This window comes from Sander lucioperca, chromosome 19 (assembly GCF_008315115.2).
Source record: "Sander lucioperca isolate FBNREF2018 chromosome 19, SLUC_FBN_1.2, whole genome shotgun sequence".
Classification (NCBI taxonomy): Eukaryota; Metazoa; Chordata; class Actinopteri; order Perciformes; family Percidae; genus Sander; species Sander lucioperca.
Window position 1 is genome coordinate 791,707 of NC_050191.1, and position 20,779 is coordinate 812,485.

The following is a 20,779-nucleotide window of genomic DNA, read 5'->3' on the forward strand; positions in this document are numbered from 1 at the left end:
CGCGTGGTTATGACACAATTGTTAGCCTATTTTTGCAAAAACCATAACGTTAGATACAAGCTAATGGAGCCTTTTATAGATGGTCGTGTTTCTTAAGAAATAAACAATGGACAAATTGAGTCTTTAAACGCTTCAGATGTAAAGTTATTCTCTGTCAAAGTGGCGCCAAAATGAATGGCAGTCAATGGGATGCTAACGGGAGGTGATGGCTTTGTAGCATTAAAATGGCGCCATAGGAGGTTCGTGGTCCGAGGAGAAGCTTACCCCTTTGGCAGGAACCCAAATGATACTTGTAAATATGCCCTTAATTTGCAATCTGTACATAATTAGAACTATTTCATTGATATTATCAGTTCTGAAGGATGATCTGCCTGATCTAATACTGGATATTGTTGAAAAACAGCATTTTGTATTTCCTTCTCCTCTATCCACTGTAATTCCAATAACACTACTGACAACTCTGTGGTGTATACTGATAAATGGTCTGATACCCTTTTATTTATTGATGTTTCACTCTCTGGGGTATATACTGCTGCACCTGCATACCATTTATCTGGATGTTTAGAGCCATCTGTAAAATTGAATACTAAGTCTGAGAAATTCTTTACAACATAATTCTGGACTGTGCGCCATATTGGAAGTTGTTCGTCTTATTTGTCAATTTCTGATGTATATTGAGGTCTACACGTGGCAAGGGGAATAACCAGGGAGGAATGGAGGAAATTGAAACAGTAGGGCTATAGTTGACCTAATCTAATGCTTGCTGCTTTTAGCATCACCTATCCATCCAAAACTGATATGTGACTCATTGTGTTCCCAGCAGTATGTTAAAATGCTCTTTGCAGAATGTGAATTACAATGCCCCTGAAGATTAACCCAGTATGCCAGCATTAACTTAACCCTTCTAATTCTTAAAGGCATCTCTCCCATTTCCACTTGCATCGCTGATACTAGAGATGAAGAGAAGACATCCAGCTTCTTGAGATGTGATTCTGCTGCTGACATGAAAGCTATACAACCATAATTTTAGACGGGTCTCATGAGTGCCTAATATATGTTTTGTAGAGATTACCTACTTACTCCCCACTCCTGTCCTGCCAAACAACGGAGTACATTAATGACCTTTTTACATTTATTCTGAACCTTTTCTACACAAGTATTCCATGTGAGCTTTTCATCAAACCATACACCAAGAAATCTGATTGCTTTTGTTCAAGAGGTTGACCATACAGTTTTACCGATATGGGTGCAATTTTATGCTGTCTTGAAAAACTTTTCACCTGAGTTTTTGCCACATACAGTTTGAATCCCCATGTTTTTGTCCATCCCTCCACCTGAGCCACCGCAGCTTGAACTTTTCTATTCACAAATGATACATTGCGGCCTCTTATCCACAAAGCCCCGTCATCCGCATACAACGACCTTCCCACACCTCGATTGACCAGAGAGAATGTCATCTATCATAATATTGAATAGCAATGGACTACAATCGCTTCCTTGCGAGGGAACCATTTTCCTCTGCATAAACACTGGAGTATTCTGCACCTACTCTTACTTGTATTTTCCTGTCAAGTAAATGCTCTACCACCAATGATTTTACCTTAATTAGTAGTCCTTCTTTCCAGAGCATATCATATGCCTTTTCCACGTCATAAAAGACAGCAATCACTACTTTGTCTGTGCTTTACTGATTTCTGATTCTAAGCACAATACTGAATCCATTGTATTCCGACATTTACGGAACCCACTTTGATATGGAGACAAAAGAGCTTTACTTTCTAGGAAATATGTCAACCTTTCTGTGACCATTCTTTCCATGATTTTACATAAATGTGATGTTAAGGCAATAGGTCTATAGCTAGATGGATCTCAGGGGTCTTTCCCTGGTTTTAGAACAGGCACTATTATTGCTTGTTTCCACACTGTTGACCAGCATTCTTATGATTCTTTCTTACAATAACTAGACCATTCTAGGTAATGTTTATGGCTATAATAATACCCAGGAAAACTTGTGAGTTGTTTGAAACTTTAAACACCAATATAGATGCCATTTTTAGTATTTTTTTCTTTAGTATAAAGATTATTTTTGGTGAAGATTTCAATACTACTGCAAATGAGGCTTAATTAATTGAGAGATAACAATCCCAACTCTAAAGAATTTACCTGGAAAAACAAGTTTGGCTCGTTACATTCAAGAATAGATTTGTGGTTGATCTCTAAATCCTTAACCTACTTGCAGAAGAAAAAGAAGATAACCAAGTTCCTTGTAACCGAGAATGGCAGAAAGTAAACAAAAATGGAATTAGAAGACTTTCCCTATATGGCACAGTTGTTTACAACCCACAAGAATTTTTAAACATTTGTGAAAATTATTATAAAACTCTGTATGAATCTATCCTATTAATAGTTGAGCTGGATGAGGTTTTTAACTCTTTGGTTGATGTTAAAATGATTGGAGACGTTAACCAAAGCGTTTGTGATACTCCTAACACTATTGTAGAAATTAAGGACACTATTAAGAAACTTAAAGTGAACAAATCACCCATAACAGATGGATTGATTTCTGAATTCTATAAAATGTTGTTAGCAGAGCTAGCCCTTTTTTTGCTTAATGTTTTTAATGATATGTTTAGGAAGGAAGCAGTAGTCATAAGGTTTATGATGCAGGGATTCGGGGCAGAATGCTTATTTGGATTAAGGATTAAATTAAATTAAAGATAGTAAACAAATGTGGAAAGGTTATTAATATTATGAGGTGCTTGGCTGGTTGTTCTTGGGATTCAGACAGTATTCTTATGCTGATTTATAAAGCTATGATAAGATCAGTTTTCGATTACGGGTGACTTGCATACGGCTCGGCAGCTATATCGGCGCTCTTAGTGGAGGTAGGGGAGGCTCTGTTAAGGCTGCGACATACAAAATTGATTATTAAATGAATTAAATCATTTTGTAAAATTAAAAGCTTTGGATCAAATTTTCCTTCAATCTCTCTACTAGTAGAGTGTTGCGAGTTTGGTAAGGGTGAGAGCAGGCTTAAAGCGTAACTCTCAACAAAAGGCAACCTAGGGTCTTTTTGTGAATGTACCCGAGTCAAACTTTCATTTTAAAGCATAATTAGGACGGAATCCGAATGCGAATGAACGGACTCCAGAGGTGCAACTACAAGGTCAATATTGTTTTTCACTAATGACAAGACAACTAATTATCCGTGCATGTATATGGAACTAAGCTTTAGGAGCTTTCCATCTTTACTCTCCTCCCTGTTACGTTGCTTTCGGCGATCGACACTTTGTGATTAGCAAGATGGCAGCGAGCGGAAAAACAAAAGCTAAAGTGAGTTTTTCAAAACCTTTTTTAGTAAACTCTGTGTACACAAACAATGTTCTCAGTGCTCGAGTTCATGTGTAGAGCCCCTGGTGATACTTCGAGCAAAGTTTCATGTTGTGTCGAGCCTTCTTAGTGTTTTAAAAATAGCGATTTTGATGCGATCATAGTAGTGCCCCTAGCACTCCCATTCAAAAGGCCATTTGACCGAAAACGAAAATACGGTAATTCTTAAAAGTCTAAAAAGACCCTAGGTTGCATTTTGGCGAGAGTCACGCTTTAATAGAAATAGTGTTTTATATTCTGTTAACACATATGCAGGGGAGCTTAAACTCAATGAGAGGGAAATAGTGCTGGCCATCTAGCCCACACTGCCTGATGCTCATGTGGACCTATCTATTAAAGAGTCAATACAGGAAGGAAGAGTAGGAAATGTTGCACATTATGTACAGGAGCAGCTTAGTAATAAATGGAACGACTACATACATATTTATTCTGATGGCTCTGGAAACCCAGAGAGTAAGAAAGTGGAATTTGTTTTTTATGTTCCCCATGTTCATTTCAGACAGTGTCACAGACTGCCTGGTGGACTTTCGATTTTTATGGCAGAGTTGGTAGCAATACTAAGGGCTCTGTGGTGGGTGGAAGAAAGTGGGCTGGAAAAAGGTATCTGTTCCGATTCACTGTCTGCCTTGATGGCGCTAGTAGGGGGAGAAGGTGGTGGGGCTAGGTTACATTGGCGAGATTTAAATGATGGTTTTTAAGATTGGAGAGGCAGGGGTGTAGTGTGGGTTTCTTGTGGGTTCCAGCACATGTTTGGGTTGGTCCATAAAATCAGGGAATACAATGAGCCTGCCTAGGATGGATCCGATTAAATTGGCCAGATTAAGGCCATGGGGAATTGTGGGCTGGCAAATGGGCTGTTTCTGGTTAAGAAACTCAGAGATGACAAGTCTCTATTCTGTGGAGTGTCTAAGTGAGTTGGGAATTGAATTTATTTCCTTAAAATTTGATGGGTGATGGTCCTAATCAAAAAGAAAGAGCATTTACACAAATGTGCTTCCTAAAAACCACAGACCTATATTTGACCTGCCAGGAAGTGTCAGGGAATCCATTAGACTTACCTTTTAGTATGTTTGAGCTGAGAGGAGCAATTATTAGTGCCCTTCAAACCACTCCTGGGAAAGATGGTGTATGCTATAAAATGTTGAAACACATAACAGAGAAGTCAGTAGACAGGGTGTGGGGTCAACAGGGTTCAAAATTAGCACCATTTACCATCCAAATGCTGGTAAAATATGCAAGTGGCTGGTAGATTTGCTTAACTCCAAAAAAACAATGGTAAATATTGAGTGGCTGGTAAAATTTGAACATTCACTAGCCATTGACTAGACTTTTTGTCCACCAGCCAATTGGGTTCATTTTGAACCCTGTATCCATGTGGGTTATCTTGAATGAGGATGATCTTCCCATTGAATTTGTGTTTAAGTGTTCCTGTTGAGCGCTGGTTTCCATATGACATCCACAAGTCCTCTCCCCATTCCTGTATCAGACAAAAGTCTGCATTAAAGTTTTTTGCATGAAGAAATAATGCCTTTCGTTTAGTAATGTCTCTCAAACCTTGAGAATTAACGGAAAATAGCTTAATAACAGAAACTATTACACAGAACAGTCACTGGGTGTCTTACTCCAAGTCTAATTCTTTCTGTCTATGGCTAATTAGCTTGTAAGCATACTAATAATGCTAACATATAATGTTCAATAAAATATTAGAATTTACTCACCGGAAAGACTTGGACTTGGAAGGTTCACAGTAGAAACAGATAACAATCTGCTTAGGAGGCAAAATTCCAAGGTCTTCTTACAGTTCCCACGTATGGAAAAGACAGTTTTGCATTTTAAGGTATGCATCTATTGTTAAATTTGTGTTTTGTACTGTCTTTTATGTACAGTATGTGTTGAGTTTATTGTATTTAACAGGCCCATTTAGGCAAATTATCTTTTAAATGCTGTGGTGTGTGGCATATGTCTATGCTACATACTTCATCACTATACAAATAAACATAAAATGAAATGAAATGAACTAGCCAGACTACAAAGAGCAGACTGAGTCATCAGTTGTATCATCAAGCTGATTCGGCCTGAGTGTGGCTGATGCGCAGGGAGATGAGTTGTCTTGAACTACAGGATGGCCTATTATACAGGAGACGGCTGTGTGAAAATAGACCAGTCTGCCAACTTGTCCTGCCACACGGTTTAGGGTCATCTGTACTCACAAGTCTTCATAACGAAATGGGACACATGGGAATCAAACGCACTCTTGAGCTGGTCAGATCAAGGTTCTACTGGCCAAGAATGGCATTTGATGTGGAGACAAAGGAAAAAAGGAAAAGTCAGCCAGAAAAGTGTCCTTCAGGTCAATATCCAAACCAGCAAACTCATGGAGCAGTTCCTCAGTCACTATGGGTTCCCAGAATACTTTATGGGTTAGGGTTATGATTTTGAGTCGCACATCATTAGGGAGCTCTGTGCTTTAGCCGGTATCCCTAAGTGAGTGACAAGCCCATACCATCCCAGAAGAAACCCAATAGGGTTTAAACAAACCTTGTTAGACATGCTGGGAACTCTGTTTAGTTCTGTTCCCCCTCTCCAATCCACTTAGCCCTAGAGTCTAAAGGCCCCCTTTGCTTTGCTGATGTATAATTTTCTTCTATAATTTTATTTGTAGTGTTTGTAATTGTGCTCTTGGTATCTTAAACCTATTTTCAGGCAACATAGAAGACAATGAAATGAAATCAAACTATTTTCTTCTTTTTTCATGTCTTTCTTAATATTGCACCCTTTTCCATTAAAAGTTTCCTTAACTCAAATTTGGGAAATGGGACATATGGGAATCAAATGCACTCTGGAGGTGGTCAGATCAAGGTTCTACTGGTGAAGAATATCCAAACCAGCAGACCCATGGAGCAGATCCTCAATCACTATGGGTTCCCAGAGCGCCTGCATAGCGGTCAGGGGCATGATTTTGTGTCACACACCATTAGGAAGTTCTGTGTTTTAGCCGGTATCCATAAAGTGAGGACAAGCCCATACTGTCCCAGAAGAAACCCAATAGGGTTTTAATCACACCTTGTTAGGCGTGCTGGGAACTCTGCAAGAAAAGGAAAAGACAAAGTGGCGTGATCATGTAAAGCCGCCTTCTCAATTGCACAAGAATTGATGTTACTGGTTTTTCAGCCTATGAACTGTTTGGCCATCAACCTAGATTGCCCATCAACATTGCATTTGGGTTACCCGTCAAGGACAGTTTATCTACTTCACATGCACTGTATGTAAAAAATCTGAACTCTCACTTGAAGGAAAGTTATAAACTTGCAAAGAAAGTGGCAGATAAAAATTGTGAGTAGGAGAGTCCACACTTGAAATTGGAAACCGAGTTCTTGTAACCTCTGCCTTCGCAACAAGCATACACGTGCTTATTGATGGGCAGTGTTGGGGTTAGTTACTTGTATAAAGTAGTGTTTGCTCGTTACTCGTTACTTCTTAAAAAGTAATCCGTTACTTTACTTAGTTACCCCCTATGGAAAGTAACTTTTTACTTTACTCATTACTTTGACATTACTTTTAAAAGCAGGGGTCTCTAGCAGAGACTGAAGTTAATTATACAAAAACTATCTTTGACCATAAAGCCAATCTCTGGTTTATCAGTGAAGTGTCTGAACTCCACTGCAGACTGGATTCTCTACTCACAGAGTGACGGCTGATTCATTATGAACGAGTCGAGCGCGGGTTGAATGCACATCAGCAGGTCATCGGCATTACACAGTGTTAGTGCATACTATGTAATGTCTGTATCAACTTGCACCGGTCGCGCAGCCACCGCATTGTCGTAGACACATGCAGCCTCTTTTCTGGAAATCCTTGCGTGTCCGTGCAACCGACACAAGTCCACAGCGGTCCGCTGCGTGTATGTATGAGGCCATCACCACCGCATCCATCTGTGAGGTTGTCAGCTTGGTGTTTGCCTGGCTCAGAGCGCCGTCCAGCAAAAAGCCGACGAAGCTTAAAACGCTCTCAAAAGTTAGCTTTGGCTGCTTCTCGCTTGCCATGATTACTCTGCTACAGCCTCTGTCACGTCCCGTGTGGAGCTTGAAAGGCAGTGTCGCTGTCAAATCTGTCCCTGGGAAAAGTAACGTTGCACCGAATTGAATCAGAGGAAGAAATAGGGAGGCCGAACCCAGCATGTAGGCCAAGAACAAGGCACCTACCCAGTCCGATGTGCAGACATCTAAAATTTCCCTCGGGATGAATAAAGTATCTATCTATCTACCTATCTGTATTCAGAGGATGATGAAGACAATGGCCCAACATTTTTTTTTGAGATAGAGACTATCTGAAGGCTCAGATATGCCTAAGAAAAAGAGGAAGACAGTGTTTGAAAGTGAAATATCTACTGGAGCTAAATACCTCCCTGTTGATTAGGGAAACGTACCTGAAGTGGATCATCCATGTTTACCTGTAAACTTAGCTGATCCGTCTTTGGTTGGGAACAATCCTAAATCTGTGTAAAGAAACTCTTTTTAACCGGAAGCTGAAGAAAATGCTTCTGAGAGAAGTACAGAAAAGAATATTGATGAAATAGAACCAGAAACAGTAAACAGCACAACTGAAGCTAAAAAGGGAACATAGGAATAAACAGCCAAAATGGAAGCAAACTTGCATGATATGACCTTTGTTGATACAGGAAAAGGTGTCAAAACATCTGAAAAAGGAGTTGCTACAAAGCTAATTAAGACTATGGATGGATGGATGGAAGATATCAGCTCCACACAACTCTCTCTGTATTTCTCAGCATGGCTATGTTCAGAAGATTGTCATCCGGTGACTTGTCATTACTTAGAATTCGTCATGGGAACGGCAGAAACTACGCACTATAGCTTTAATTTGAAATAATCTATTTCTAGACCTAATGGAACAACTCTGTATAGCGGACTGTGGACAAACCTTCCTCCCACAGTTCATCTGACACCAGAGCACCCAAATCTGCGGCCCAGGCCTCCCTAAAAGCAGTGTCAAAAAGGGAGATCAAATGCTTTGAGTCAGGCTGAGTGAGAGGTAAAAAGAAATTTGGTTTGATTGTGAATTCTGGGATACACTCCCGTACAAAATGCCTGACTTGAAGGATCGATAAAACTGTTGTTGGGTGAAGGTGATACTTAGTTTGGAGCTGAAGAAATGAAGCAAATTTATTATCTATGTAAAGGTCACCAACAGCCCTATTTCTCTCTAGTCTGGAATCCGGCTTGAACAAGTGATTGTGTATCATAGAGGTGTATACTGAGATATTCACCAATGCAAGGAGTTTTATAATTTGATTCAAAATCCTCAATGAATTTCTGAGAATTAAGTTATGACCAACTAGTTTGTAGGAAAGCTGCGCTCCAGAAAGGAGCAGCACTGGAAGAGAAGTTTCTGAAACTAGCAGGGACTTTTTACCAAAGCAGGGAGACATCAGACCGGTCGTCGTCGAGACAGCCCCACTGCCAGAAAGTGACAGCCCAGTAATAATGCTTAAATATCGGAAGGCTGAGGCCACCACTTTTCACATTCTTCTGTAGATGGGCTTTAGCAATGCGAGGGGGTTTGTCTGCCCAGACAAACAAGAGGATAACTGAGTCCAGTTGTTTAAAGAAGTCCATCCATCTTCGTCCGCTTATCCGGTATCGGGTCGCGGGGGTAGCAGCTCCAGCAGGGGACCCCAAACTTCCCTTTCCCGAGCCACATTAACCAGCTCCGACTGGGGGATCCCGAGGCGTTCCCAGGCCAGGTTGGAGATATAATCCCTCCACCTAGTCCTGGGTCTTCCCCGAGGCCTCCTCCCAGCTGGACGTGCCTGGAACACCTCCCTAGGGAGGCGCCCAGGGGGCATCCTTACCAGATGCCCGAACCACCTCAACTGGCTCCTTTCGACGCGAAGGAGCAACGGTTCTACTCCGAGCTCCTCACGGATGACTGAGCTTCTCACCCTATCTCTAAGGGAGACGCCAGCCACCCTCCTGAGGAAACCCATTTTGGCCGCTTGTACCCTGGATCTTGTTCTTTCGGTCATGACCCAGCCTTCATGACCATAGGTGAGGGTAGGAACGAAAACTGACCGGTAGATTGAGAGCTTTGCCTTCTGGCTCAGCTCTCTTTTTTTGTTTAAAGAAGGATACTGGTAAATAGACAGGAATGTTTTGAAAAAGATACAAGAACCGTGGAAGTGCAACCATTTTAATAGCATTGATGCGGCCAATCATTGAAAGGGGAAGCAGCTTCCAGTTCCTAATGTTATCTTTTAATTTGTCTACCATGTCCAGAAAATGTAGTTTAAATGAAAGCTTGGGGTTTCTAGATCTAATCTTTAATCCAAGATAGGTAAGGTGGGTGGTAACCACTTTAAATGGCAAGCATTTCAAGAAAGCAGGGCTCAGTTTGTTTGTCAGGGGCAAGAATTCACTTTTATCCTAGTTTATTGTATATCCTGACAGTTTACTAAATAATTTAATGTAGTTCAGGAGGTTGGGAACTGACACTACCTGGTAAGATAAACAAATTAATAAATCGTCCGCATAGAAATTCACAAGGCTTTCAACCTTTCAAGGCTTTCAAATGTTACACCATGGACACCTGGGTGACCCTTGATTCTTATTGCAAGAGGTTCCAAAGCAATATCAAACAGCAGGGGGGAAAGGGGATCACCCTGTCTCACACCACAATGCAGTTCAAAAGGCTGGGATATGTCTGAGTTGGTCAAAAATGGAAGATACTGGATTTGAATAAATTATTTTAACCCATTCTATAAAGTTCACTCCAAACCCAAATTGACTTAATGTCTCTAGCATGTAAGGCCTTTCGATCTGAACAAATGCCTTCTGGGCATCGAGAGATAAGACGGCAGCTTGCGTGTCCTTCTCATGGATCCAATACAATGTATTGAAAAGCAGACCAACATTACTAATTGAGAATCTACCCGGTATAAAACCAGTCTGGTCAGGATGTACAATTGTTGAGATATGCTTACCTAATTTTGTGGCCAGAACTTTAGTTATCACCTTTTGGTTACAATTCAGAAGAGCGATTGGTCTGTAACTTGCAGAGTCGGTTTCTACTTTTCCCTTTCTTTAAAGCAAACAAATATTAGCTTCATAGAGTGAGCTGAGCATCTTGTTTTTCACTGTATCATTCACCATTCGTAAAATGATAGGGACTATTTCTTCATGAAATGTCTTGTATATTTTGCAGCGAAAACAATTTGGGCCAGCTGATTTCCCAGAGGGAAATGCTCCAAAGGCTTCCAAAAGGTCACACTTAGATATTGGGGTGTAAATGTAGTCTTTATGTATGGCACCTAGTTGTGGAATATTTAGGTTATTTAAAAAATTACCAATATCTGTTTCAGTGGGCATTACTTTGCTGGAATATAATTCCAAGTCTCCGAAGCAAGCGTTAATCTGCTTCGGGTCAGTAACCAATGCGCCCGATTTAGATTTAATCCTATGGATAGCTCGACTAGCTTGCTCTCCTCTAAATTGACTTGCTAGTAATTTTTCTGGTTTATCACCCAGTTCAAAGTGTTTCTGCTTGAGCTTTAATAATTGGCTGCTAACACGTTTATTAAGGATTATATTATTATATTATATTTTAATATTAAGATCTTAATACAGTCAGATTGTAAAAGGGAGGATCTATATGTCTCCTCAAGTGATAGAAGCATTTGATCAATATTCCTAGTTCTTCTGTACAAAGTGGAGAAGATTTTGTGTGGCCAGCTGAGCACCAGAGAACATTAAAAAGAACTGCAGGCTTTTTTCACACCATATTCCTTAACCAAATAGATAGAGATAAGGTTGAAATGAGCTGAAGCGTCCCTTTAAGGTGAGCACAGAGAAACTTAAGGCCACGTCCACACATACCAAAACAATCTTTTTTTTCCCAGTCTTCCCTGGAACCGTGTAAAAAAAATGTGCGTCCAAACGGATCCATTTGTAAAAGACTCAACACGCTACTTCATATTCCAGGCCTATAGGTGGCGCTGTTTCTGCAACAGAAATATACCAAAAACAGAGAAAGAGCATAGTCTTCAGTCACCAAGCCCCCAAGAAGAGCGTCAAGTCTAAAAGCCACCATGGGCTTAGCAGATAGGGGTGGTACTGCACCCCATGGCCCAGAAAGACTTTTCACATACACTTTGCATGGCGAAAGAAACGTCTATATTTCAGCGGATCATTTGTTTCGGGGTATATCAACTTACCAGCCCGAACAATTAAAGGGTCCTTGTTTAAAACGTCACGTTTTTAACATTTTTAACATTCACTAGTAGCGAATCCAGAATTATTAAATTAGGCATGATGAACGTGCATAATGGACGCGAGCAGAGCCGCGGGACTGCGCCCGCCCGCTCACATGACTGTTCTCCCGAGGTCATGTAGCTAGCTGTAATAATTGATATAGCTAATGGTTGTAATTCACCATGTGTTCTATTAATACGTCCATGGTATTATCTTATGAAGTTATGATACATCCGAGGGATGTATGTATGCTGTAAAGCCTGTTAGCTACGTGGATGTAACGTCATTAGCATTTCCCAAACTGGCGGGCTATCGGCTAGCTAGCTAGTTGCTAACATCAGGGGTAGCTAGCATGGCTGTATTAAGATCTATAGCTACATAGCTAGCTATATGCCTACATTATGTTACTACAGACATAGTGATTACATCGCCTTGGTTCTCTCTTATGATACATCCGAGGGCCGTATGCTCTAAAGCTTGTAATGTGGATGAGAGCTGAAGCCATGGATGAGCTTTGTTCACAAAACTGCAGGCTAACTGCTAGCGCTAGTTAGTAGCTAGCTAGCTAGCTAGTAGCACGACATAATTATTAAATCTCCTTGGTTGTCTAGCTAAATACATCTATCGTTTATTTAGCTAAGCATGTAAACGATCGGGAACAACAAAAACACAATGTTTAACGTTGGTGAATATTTTAGACAATGAAAACGGCGAGTTCATGAGTTCGCCACTTGTAAGAGACACTAGAGATAAGCTCATGAACGAGCATGTTGCTACCGGTTGCTAAGGCAACACAAACAAATTGTTGCTAGTGCGCGTGTCCATCGTGACGTCATGGGCCAACAATGCGGAAGATCCGAGCTCCATGTTTGCTTTATGCGCTTTTGACCACTCTCATGTACGGGGCTTCCTGCCGAACACTGTATCCAGTTCTCTTAATACATCCATGTCAGTCACTCCCAATCATAACATGCTAGACTATAATAACTTTCACCACTGCTCATTTTATAAAGGCCGCCGCAAGAAAACGTGTCTTTGTTGACATTGTATAGTAATGTGCTGTTGGATTGCTTTTAATTTTGCAATTCTGTCTGCCATCGGACATGATTGCAGCGCGCTAGCTAGCAGAGCTAACGTTAGCACGTTAACGCTGCTAGCTAACATCGGCAGTCAAACAAACATCAATGATCCAATGTATTTTTGATAATCTACACGTTTTTCTTGCGGTAGCCTTTCTACAATAAACCGTGCTAAAAGTTACTATAATCCGTTCAAGGAGTTGATAAGCAGACAGATTAGCTAGCTAGTTGATAAGTTGTCTACTTCCACTTTATAAACAGCTAACCATAGCAGTTAACGTTACGTCCCTGGTGGAGCGTCAGTTACTTTAGCGATGTTTAACGTTATATTAGCCACATAACGTTAGAGGGGTCGAGGGGTGTGGCGATGACATCATCGATACGCACGTATGCGGTTTCACTGTCCAAACGAAGCCAAAAGGGAGCCGTTTTCAATTTTTTTTCACCCTGGGACCAGGTTTCAAAAAAGTGCGTTTTCAGGCAGTGCATTTACAGAATTCGTTTGGACAATCGGCCCAAACGATGCAAAACGTGCGTTTACATCAAAAAGCGTCTCCGTGTGGATGGCCCCTAAGTCTTTCAACAGATGAATGTGAAGACAGTGTTCTAGTGTCAAACTTTGCACGTACATGATTAGCCAAAAATTCAAGTGAATAAACAAAAAAATGTTTTTGAGTGGAGGGACTTTAACATCGCTAACAGCAGCTGTATTAAATCTGTGGGCTGATGATGGAACAGTGGCCACTGTTACATTTACAAGCACTTGTCAAGTTGGAGTTTATGTGGGAGCTTCATCTTTCGTTTCCCTCTACCAGATTTATTTAGATTTTTCAATTTTTCATTTAAAAAAATTAAAACACCAGAAATTGAGAAAAGGATTTGGGTGGAAAGTTGTTTACTCTATTTAGAGAAGAGATTGTTGTATTGAAGGTATAGTTAAATTTTCTACATCAGTTTAACCGTCTAGATTAGACAATTATAACTTAAATGTCTCAGCCCTCTGCCTCAGATATGGCACATTTCTACTTTTAGAAATAATGTTTAAATAACAAAATAAAGTTTTTTTTCCCCTAATGTCCACAAGGAGACACTAAAAGTGATGGTTAAGTAAACTTGTGGTGGTACCACCCACTTTATAAAGAGGCCTGTGGGCTTCCTCTTCTCCTTGAGTGATTGTTTGCAATTGTCTTTTGAATAACCTTCAATGTAAATGCTTTCTTTTTATTGATTGGATTGATGGTATTCTTATCAATTGACATGAAGGTTAATGGATAATCTTTGATCTAATTCACGTTCTTCATAAATATGATGAAGTACATGTTTGGCTAATCATTATTTGAAATATTTATGGTACTTTAATTTGCAAGTATTACACAAGATATAAAGGCTTGATTAATGATTTCTTTGGGTAAAATAATGTAATTAGTTTTCTTGGTTTAAAGCCATGGCAATCATCATGACATTCAACATTCAAATCATTCTCTGGATACATAAACTGGACAATTGATTGCAACTTTCGATTCCAGGTGGTTTGTGGCTCCAGTTAGAACCTTAAAACCATAACAACTACACTGCCCCAAAATACATAGCCTTGGTATAACACTAAAATGGAAATCAGAAGACTGTAGAAATGCAGATAAGACAGAAAAACACATTCCTAATACACTAGGTTGTTTAAATGATTGTTCACAACCCATCTCCACACTAGGTCTATCACCTGTGATGAGGGGGCAATGAGATATGAAACAAATTGAGTCACAAGCCAAAAAGGTTGAGAAACACTGCACTAGAGCATGCTTTGGGAAATGGACAGCAGTAATGTCAGGTATGTAGTAAATTGACTGAATATCTGTATGGTCCCAACAAAAAATGTCCCAATAGAACTTTTTTTAACTTCCCGATACAGATTCCAATACCGAGTAAAGATCTGATACCAGTGTTTTAATATATAATTATTGTAACAGCTGTAGACTACCAACCCTGTTGAGATTTGATCATCATTGCTATATGTCCAGGCTCAGGTGAAACCCTTTGTAAAACAAATACATAGAGAATAAATGCCATAGAATTATTTTATTATCTAGTTTAGTCATAACTGAATAAGAGCATCAACAAACGTCTTCAAAGTAGATTTTTTTTCAGTGATGAGTTATGTGGTATTGCCGATACTAGCTTTATAGGCAGTAATGGAGGCATTTCTATCAAAACAACTCTAGTCTAACCACCAACCTCAGCAGTGTTATGCTCGGGTAACTGCTGAATAAAAGCCTTGTAAAACGTTACAAAAGGAATTCATAGGAACTCACACATTCAATATAAATACTTTTTTTTTTAAATAATTTTATTGGTTTTAACTGCAATCTTTCATTACAAAATAAACCATGAACAAAGTAATTATTGTAGAAACAGCGACAGCTGCTGGAGAATACATTCAACAGTTTATTATGTGTCAATCCTGTTAACCTCTAACCTACAGGAATACATTTTAAGCTTGTATCTGCTCTGTTCTAGAAAAATATGAAGGCACGACATTTGGGAAACCTGGAATGTATATATAGGCACTTTCATGGGCAAAAGTGGTCAAAGAAAACCTTTACATCACCATTGTGATAACTCAAAGTGCTAGTAACTGATTCAGTGTCTCAAATTAGAATTAAAGCTGTAGTGCATCGTTTCTGTCGCCCCCCATGAGGGGTAATGACAACAAAACCGTTGGCGCATGATACAAGCCTTCCGTGATCGCGTACCACCCCAACCTAGTAGCTAAGGACACGGAGGATTAAAAAAACATGGACTCTTTAGAAGAGTCACTCAAGTTTCTGTGTGCGAAAGTCGCCTGATGACACAATCTTCTGAACACAGCCATACTGAGAAATACAGAGGGAGTTGTGTGGAGCCGATAGTCTTAATTAGCTTTGTAGCAACTCATGTGGCAATGGCTTGAATGCAACGGACGTTCATTAATATCAAAAAGTTACGCACTATAGCTTTAATCCCAGTACAATACATTAATATGAGAACAGGACTGTTCCAGAGCTATTATAGTCTACAGAACGAAAAAAGATGCCACCCAGAAATGCAGCAGGGAGGAGACACCTTAACACAACAGAAGCTATGGTTAATGCATGGCATTTTGATCTGGCAATCTGACATTTTATAAGATGCAGGTGGGAGATGTAAACAGGGTTTCAACACAAATTCCATTCCACATTTAAGGGCTTTGAGGTTATAACGCACTTTAAATTCATTCAAATTTAGTACATCAATATTAGTAATCACTCTTTGATATTGTGCTGTTCAATATTATTTATGCAGATGCTCTGTGGTTGATTGTTCTACATTGACATTGGTATACTTGAATGGACATCTAAAACCACTGAATGTACTGTTCCATGTAAATGTATCTGAAGAATACAAAAATATCTTCTCCAAACATTTTAGTGCAATTTCCAACATGGTAAGAAAGGCCTCAAAATGAATTACAATTGCCAATAAATATGGGGATTAATTTACATTCACTGTGAATTTCACACTTTAGAGACATGAGCTGCTCTGACAAAAATAGACCCTGCATGTAAAGATACTGGAGGGGGAAAAAGAGCCACAGGTGAGCATCTCCAGACAGACCCACAGGCTAGAAAGCCAACAGATTATCAGGCGCGATGAAGCCGGCACAAAAAACAGCTGTGATGCTGTGCAAGTTGGCCATAAGAACTCTGTTAAACCAGCACCACCTGCACCCCGAGTGCATTCATACTTTGTCCACACCCTTAACAACTGTATGGCACTAGCTTAGTTACCTGATTAGTTTGCAATTACTTACATTAGCTTTTTTCATCATTTGAACTTGATGTCAGCTGCAGAACCCCCTACTGAAAAGACAGCACTTGTCTCTAGCATGCACTAGGACATTGACTTTGACACTTCAGTTTGTGCCTTCAGACTGCATCAGAGAACTTCAAACCTGCAGTCATACATGTGGGAGGAGCAAACAAATAAAAAATGCTAAACATTTGTGTCTTAAATTAAGATTATCTTTCAAAATAAATCAAGTGTTACAAAACATGTAATTGCAGTATAATATATTAACTGTGAAAAAAAAGGTATTTTTTTCGATTAATACGGAAGATCATAATTTCACATGAAAGAAAATATATATTCTATTTTTTCATTAACCAGATAAATACAAAATAAAAATGCTTAAGATCAGCAATAAATACATTTTGATAAATAAGCAGTTACAGCCAAAGCCCTGACTCGAAAGGCTTTGGGAAATAAACTAGACAATAATAATGATAATAACTACTGTTACTGTTGGCTTCACATGAATAAACGCCAAGGCACTATTATAATCTTACATTCTACTGACTTTCTCTTGTTTATTTTATAGTGATGATTCTTTTAAAAATTGAACACCGAGTTGTAACAAGCCTCTAGGAAGTGTCAAGGTTGTGGCACAGGCGGTCATAATAATAATGGCTGTGTAGCGATATACACAACACTGCAACACACTTTGTACAGCACAGATGCACAATGTACTGAACACACACACTGACTGCCACTCCCTACTGTCCATTATAAGTCATATTAAACTATTTTATAATATGATCTGAGCTACTTTACACCATCATTCACATTCATTCTACCATGGCACCAGTGCAAGGCCTGTGCATGAATAGGATTCTGGTTTACCAACTGTTCATAATATTGGAAGAGACTTGATCTGGATTTCTGATTTGACTCACTGGCTACAACAATGCACAGAGCAGTCTATTTGTCCTGTTAACAGGGCTAAGAGGAGAAGGGGGTTAGGTGATGAATTGTCTCCATCTTCCTATCTCTTTCCATTACTCCCATGTCAAGCCCAGGGAAGAAGACACCTTAATCATCAGTGACAGAGAGCCTGCTGAAAATGGGGAGGCGACGGGAGGCATCCAGGAGCGGGGACTCAGAGCCACTCTGACTGCCAAGGCTACTCTGATAGCCCTCCTGGTCAGACAGAGAGCCCGGATGGCAGGGGGAGCTATCTGATGTGGGCTGGAAAAAGCAGGAGGTGGTTGGGGAAGGTGGGGTCGGACCCTGAGGCTCAGACACAGGTGGTGGCCCCAAGCTGGGCCCAAACAGGCTGGCAAGCTCCTGGCTGGAGTAAGCAAAGGGGTTTCTCTGCCACTCTGTCAGGTCTTCGGTGGAGAACATGGGTGGAGGTGTAACGGAGGTGGGGCTGTCCTGCCGGCTGCTGGAACTGGGGAAGCCGGCAAAGCTGAAGCTGTGCTGCAGCCGAGGGCGCTCCATTTTGTTGAAGGCGGAAAGGGGAGGGGGCCCACGGCGCTCCTCTGCGTTGTGGATAAAGTTGCATCGGGGGCCATACGGACAGAAACCGACGGTATGGAAGGTGCGGCACAGCTCAGTCTTGTACTTTGGGTGGCGGCTCAGGCTGCGCAGCTCATGCATGCCGTGGGCGAACTGGCACTTATCGCCGTATTTACAGGTGCCATTCTCTTCAAAGGGCCGGCACAGCTCTGTCTTATAGCGGCTCGGGTTGACTTGGCTGCTTCCATCCACACACACCTGACTGCCGGAACACTGCCTATCCCCCAGCTCTGAGTAGGAGCGCTCACGGAAATGGTTCTCCTTGTTGTTGCTGCAGCTACTACCAAATAACACAGAGGGATGCCTTTTAAGGTTGTTGACAAACTGGTTCTGGCTTAACTTTGCACTGGGGAGGCTGACTGAGTGACGCCGTTGGAACAGGCCTCCTGCAGAGGGGGCCCCCACCACCTTCCTGTCCAGCAGGGACTCAATGGGGGTGCAAGAGGAGAAGTTGGCACTGGAGCATGGGACAGACATCAGTTGAGGTCCACCAAGACTGTTATTGTTGTTGCTGTAGTTGAACATCTTACTGTTCTGCAAAGTAACACATGTAATTAAAAAATAAAAATAAAAAACTCAAAGACAGTTCAATAAGCAAACCATTTCATTCTTGGTAATTAGAATTGTCAGCGATTGATGTGTGCTGTGTTTATCAACCTTTTCTGAGCTATGTACCCATTTTATACCCCAAAGGACTCATGGGAATGGCAATTAGAAAGTTGAATGTTATTACAAGCAGGGTTAGGAACTGAAAACCGAGTTTTAAACTATTACTGGTTCCAGATGAATAAAATCGTCAACAATTTACTTAGAGACATGATTTTTAATCTTACATTTTGTAAGCTAAGCTGGGACCTAATGCCTTTTAGTTTACAACATCAGTTACACACTACTCACATGCCTTAACATTACAGAGCATTTCTTGCAGAATGGTATCAAAATGTGTTTTCAATATATCCAGACTGAGATCTGCTGCTTAGGAATCAGCTAGGGCTTCTGTATCCAACACAAATTAAAGTTAAAAGCCTAAACTTTAACAGGGCATGAGAGAATTTGTTTATCTTTCTTTATTTCACCTTTGAGCCCAAGTCATATGACTGTACATCTCCTAAAAAAGATTTTGCTTTCAAAATATTCCTATTTCTTTTTTTGAATCCGAATCATAATTCCATAACATACATAATTGATAAGCAGATGAGAAACATTGCCTTGCAGCCACTATGGTGTATATTGTGCCTTTACCATTACTTTAACAGTGCACTGCATTAATCAATCTTAAAATGTACACATCTGCACTGCACATCCACGTACACAGATTGGTTCAACAATACGGTCTACTCTGGGAATAATTAGCCTAACGTTACTCCTATGCACCTATTTCGTGGCTCAATATTTGATTAACCCGTAGCTACATGTTCCTCTGTTGCGATAACGTTACTGCAGACTATTAAGCATGGGCAGTAGCAATGACTTTATGTTCTTAATAGTAAATAAGCAGTTTAGTAAATGCATGCGAGTTTTAAACGTAGGCCTACTGATTGAGTAGATACATACTAAAACTGAATAGTAACGTTAACAGCTCTGTTTCTCAGACTCCAGAGGGCATGGAATTAATTAAAAAGGCAGCTAATGTTAATTAACACAAAGTTCATAACGTTAAACAGAAGGCAGATGCAAAGGCAGATTTAGCTTTTTTATTTCACTAAAAGTTAACATTAAACACTGACTTAAGTTAACGTTACCCAAATTACCTTTCAACTAGTTTTACTTCACAGCGCTGTGGTGATAGGTCTGGCAATGAGACACTAACGTTAACGTTACCTTTTAGCTTAGCTATGCCATTTTGCGCCAATAAGTTGGCCAGCAGCGAAAAAAGTTCTAACGTAACGCTAAGTTAACGTTAACTGATTTTAAGACGCTAAATCGCGTTTAACGTTGACGAGTCCGAGATATATGTACTGTAACTAGTCACCAATCATGTGGGTGATGCGATTTACTGCCCTCAAACTTAACATCAAACTTGCTGTAACAAAAGTTGCTAGGCTAATATTAGCATGGTTTCTCCAGAAAAGAAAAACTCAGTCGGCCGATTCCTCCCAGATAGGCGTCATTTACCTTGTTAGGCACTTCTCTGTATTCGAAGAAAGGAGAAATAATGGTCGCTGTCATGTTTGTTGGTAAAAAAAAAAAAAAAAAAAGACAATAGATAGGAGCTAGTGATTATATGTGGTAGTCTAGGTTATGCGGTTTTTAGCCCCGTGGAGTGGAGAGCCCCCTCCACCGTGCCACAGTCATGGATGAATTATAAGGGGCCACGGTGCTGCGCACTCTTTAACTGTCTATGGCTGCGCACTGCGCAGTTCTTTTTCAGCAGGCAGCGGCTCTGGCATAGCTCTGGCTGCATGGTGGGCGGGCTTCCGGCTGACACGCTGCAGACGTGTAGCCTCAGAGAAAACAGCGCCTCTGCAGGACAAACGTGTACCTGTCTCGTATCTAGGTAGAAGATGGTGACTGATTTCATAGTCTATATAGAACAAACAAATGTTAGTTGATTAAATAAAGTCTTTCCTCTTCCTTTTTTACATAAACGCAACTTGTAATAGAGCAGAAAAAATCCATAACAGACTCACAGCCCTGGAATAATACCGCATTATGCTCAATCCTCAACTAAACTAT

At 40.4% G+C, this 20,779-nt stretch overlaps 1 protein-coding gene across 2 annotated transcripts; it reads right to left on the reverse strand.

Moving 5' to 3' along the window:
* Positions 1 to 16,155: 16,155 nt before the first annotated feature.
* On the reverse strand, positions 16,156 to 20,488 carry zfp36l1b (zinc finger protein 36, C3H type-like 1b). Of its 2 annotated transcripts, XR_004895895.1 has the most exons (3): positions 20,219 to 20,488; positions 17,400 to 18,637; positions 16,156 to 17,243 (listed from the first exon to the last, which is right to left on the reverse strand). XR_004895895.1 is itself a non-coding variant. In XM_031304588.2 (2 exons), exons 1-2 carry the CDS (start codon positions 20,270 to 20,272, stop codon positions 17,615 to 17,617), a joined length of 1,077 nt encoding a protein of 358 aa, XP_031160448.1. In that variant the 5' UTR covers positions 20,273 to 20,488; the 3' UTR covers positions 16,156 to 17,614. The 2 variants fall into 2 exon arrangements, 1 of the variants encoding a protein (XP_031160448.1); XM_031304588.2 differs by having other exon boundaries at positions 16,156 to 18,637.
* Positions 20,489 to 20,779: the final 291 nt, after the last annotated feature.

Coding starts and splice junctions, on each gene's coding strand:
- zfp36l1b (XM_031304588.2), bottom strand. CDS start 20,272: ATGACAGCGACCATTATTTCTCCTTTCTTCGAATACAGAGAAGTGCCT. Junction 18,638..20,218: donor ACAGAGAAGTGCCTAACAAG/GTAAATGACGCC, acceptor GTTACTTTGCAG/AACAGTAAGATGTTCAACTA.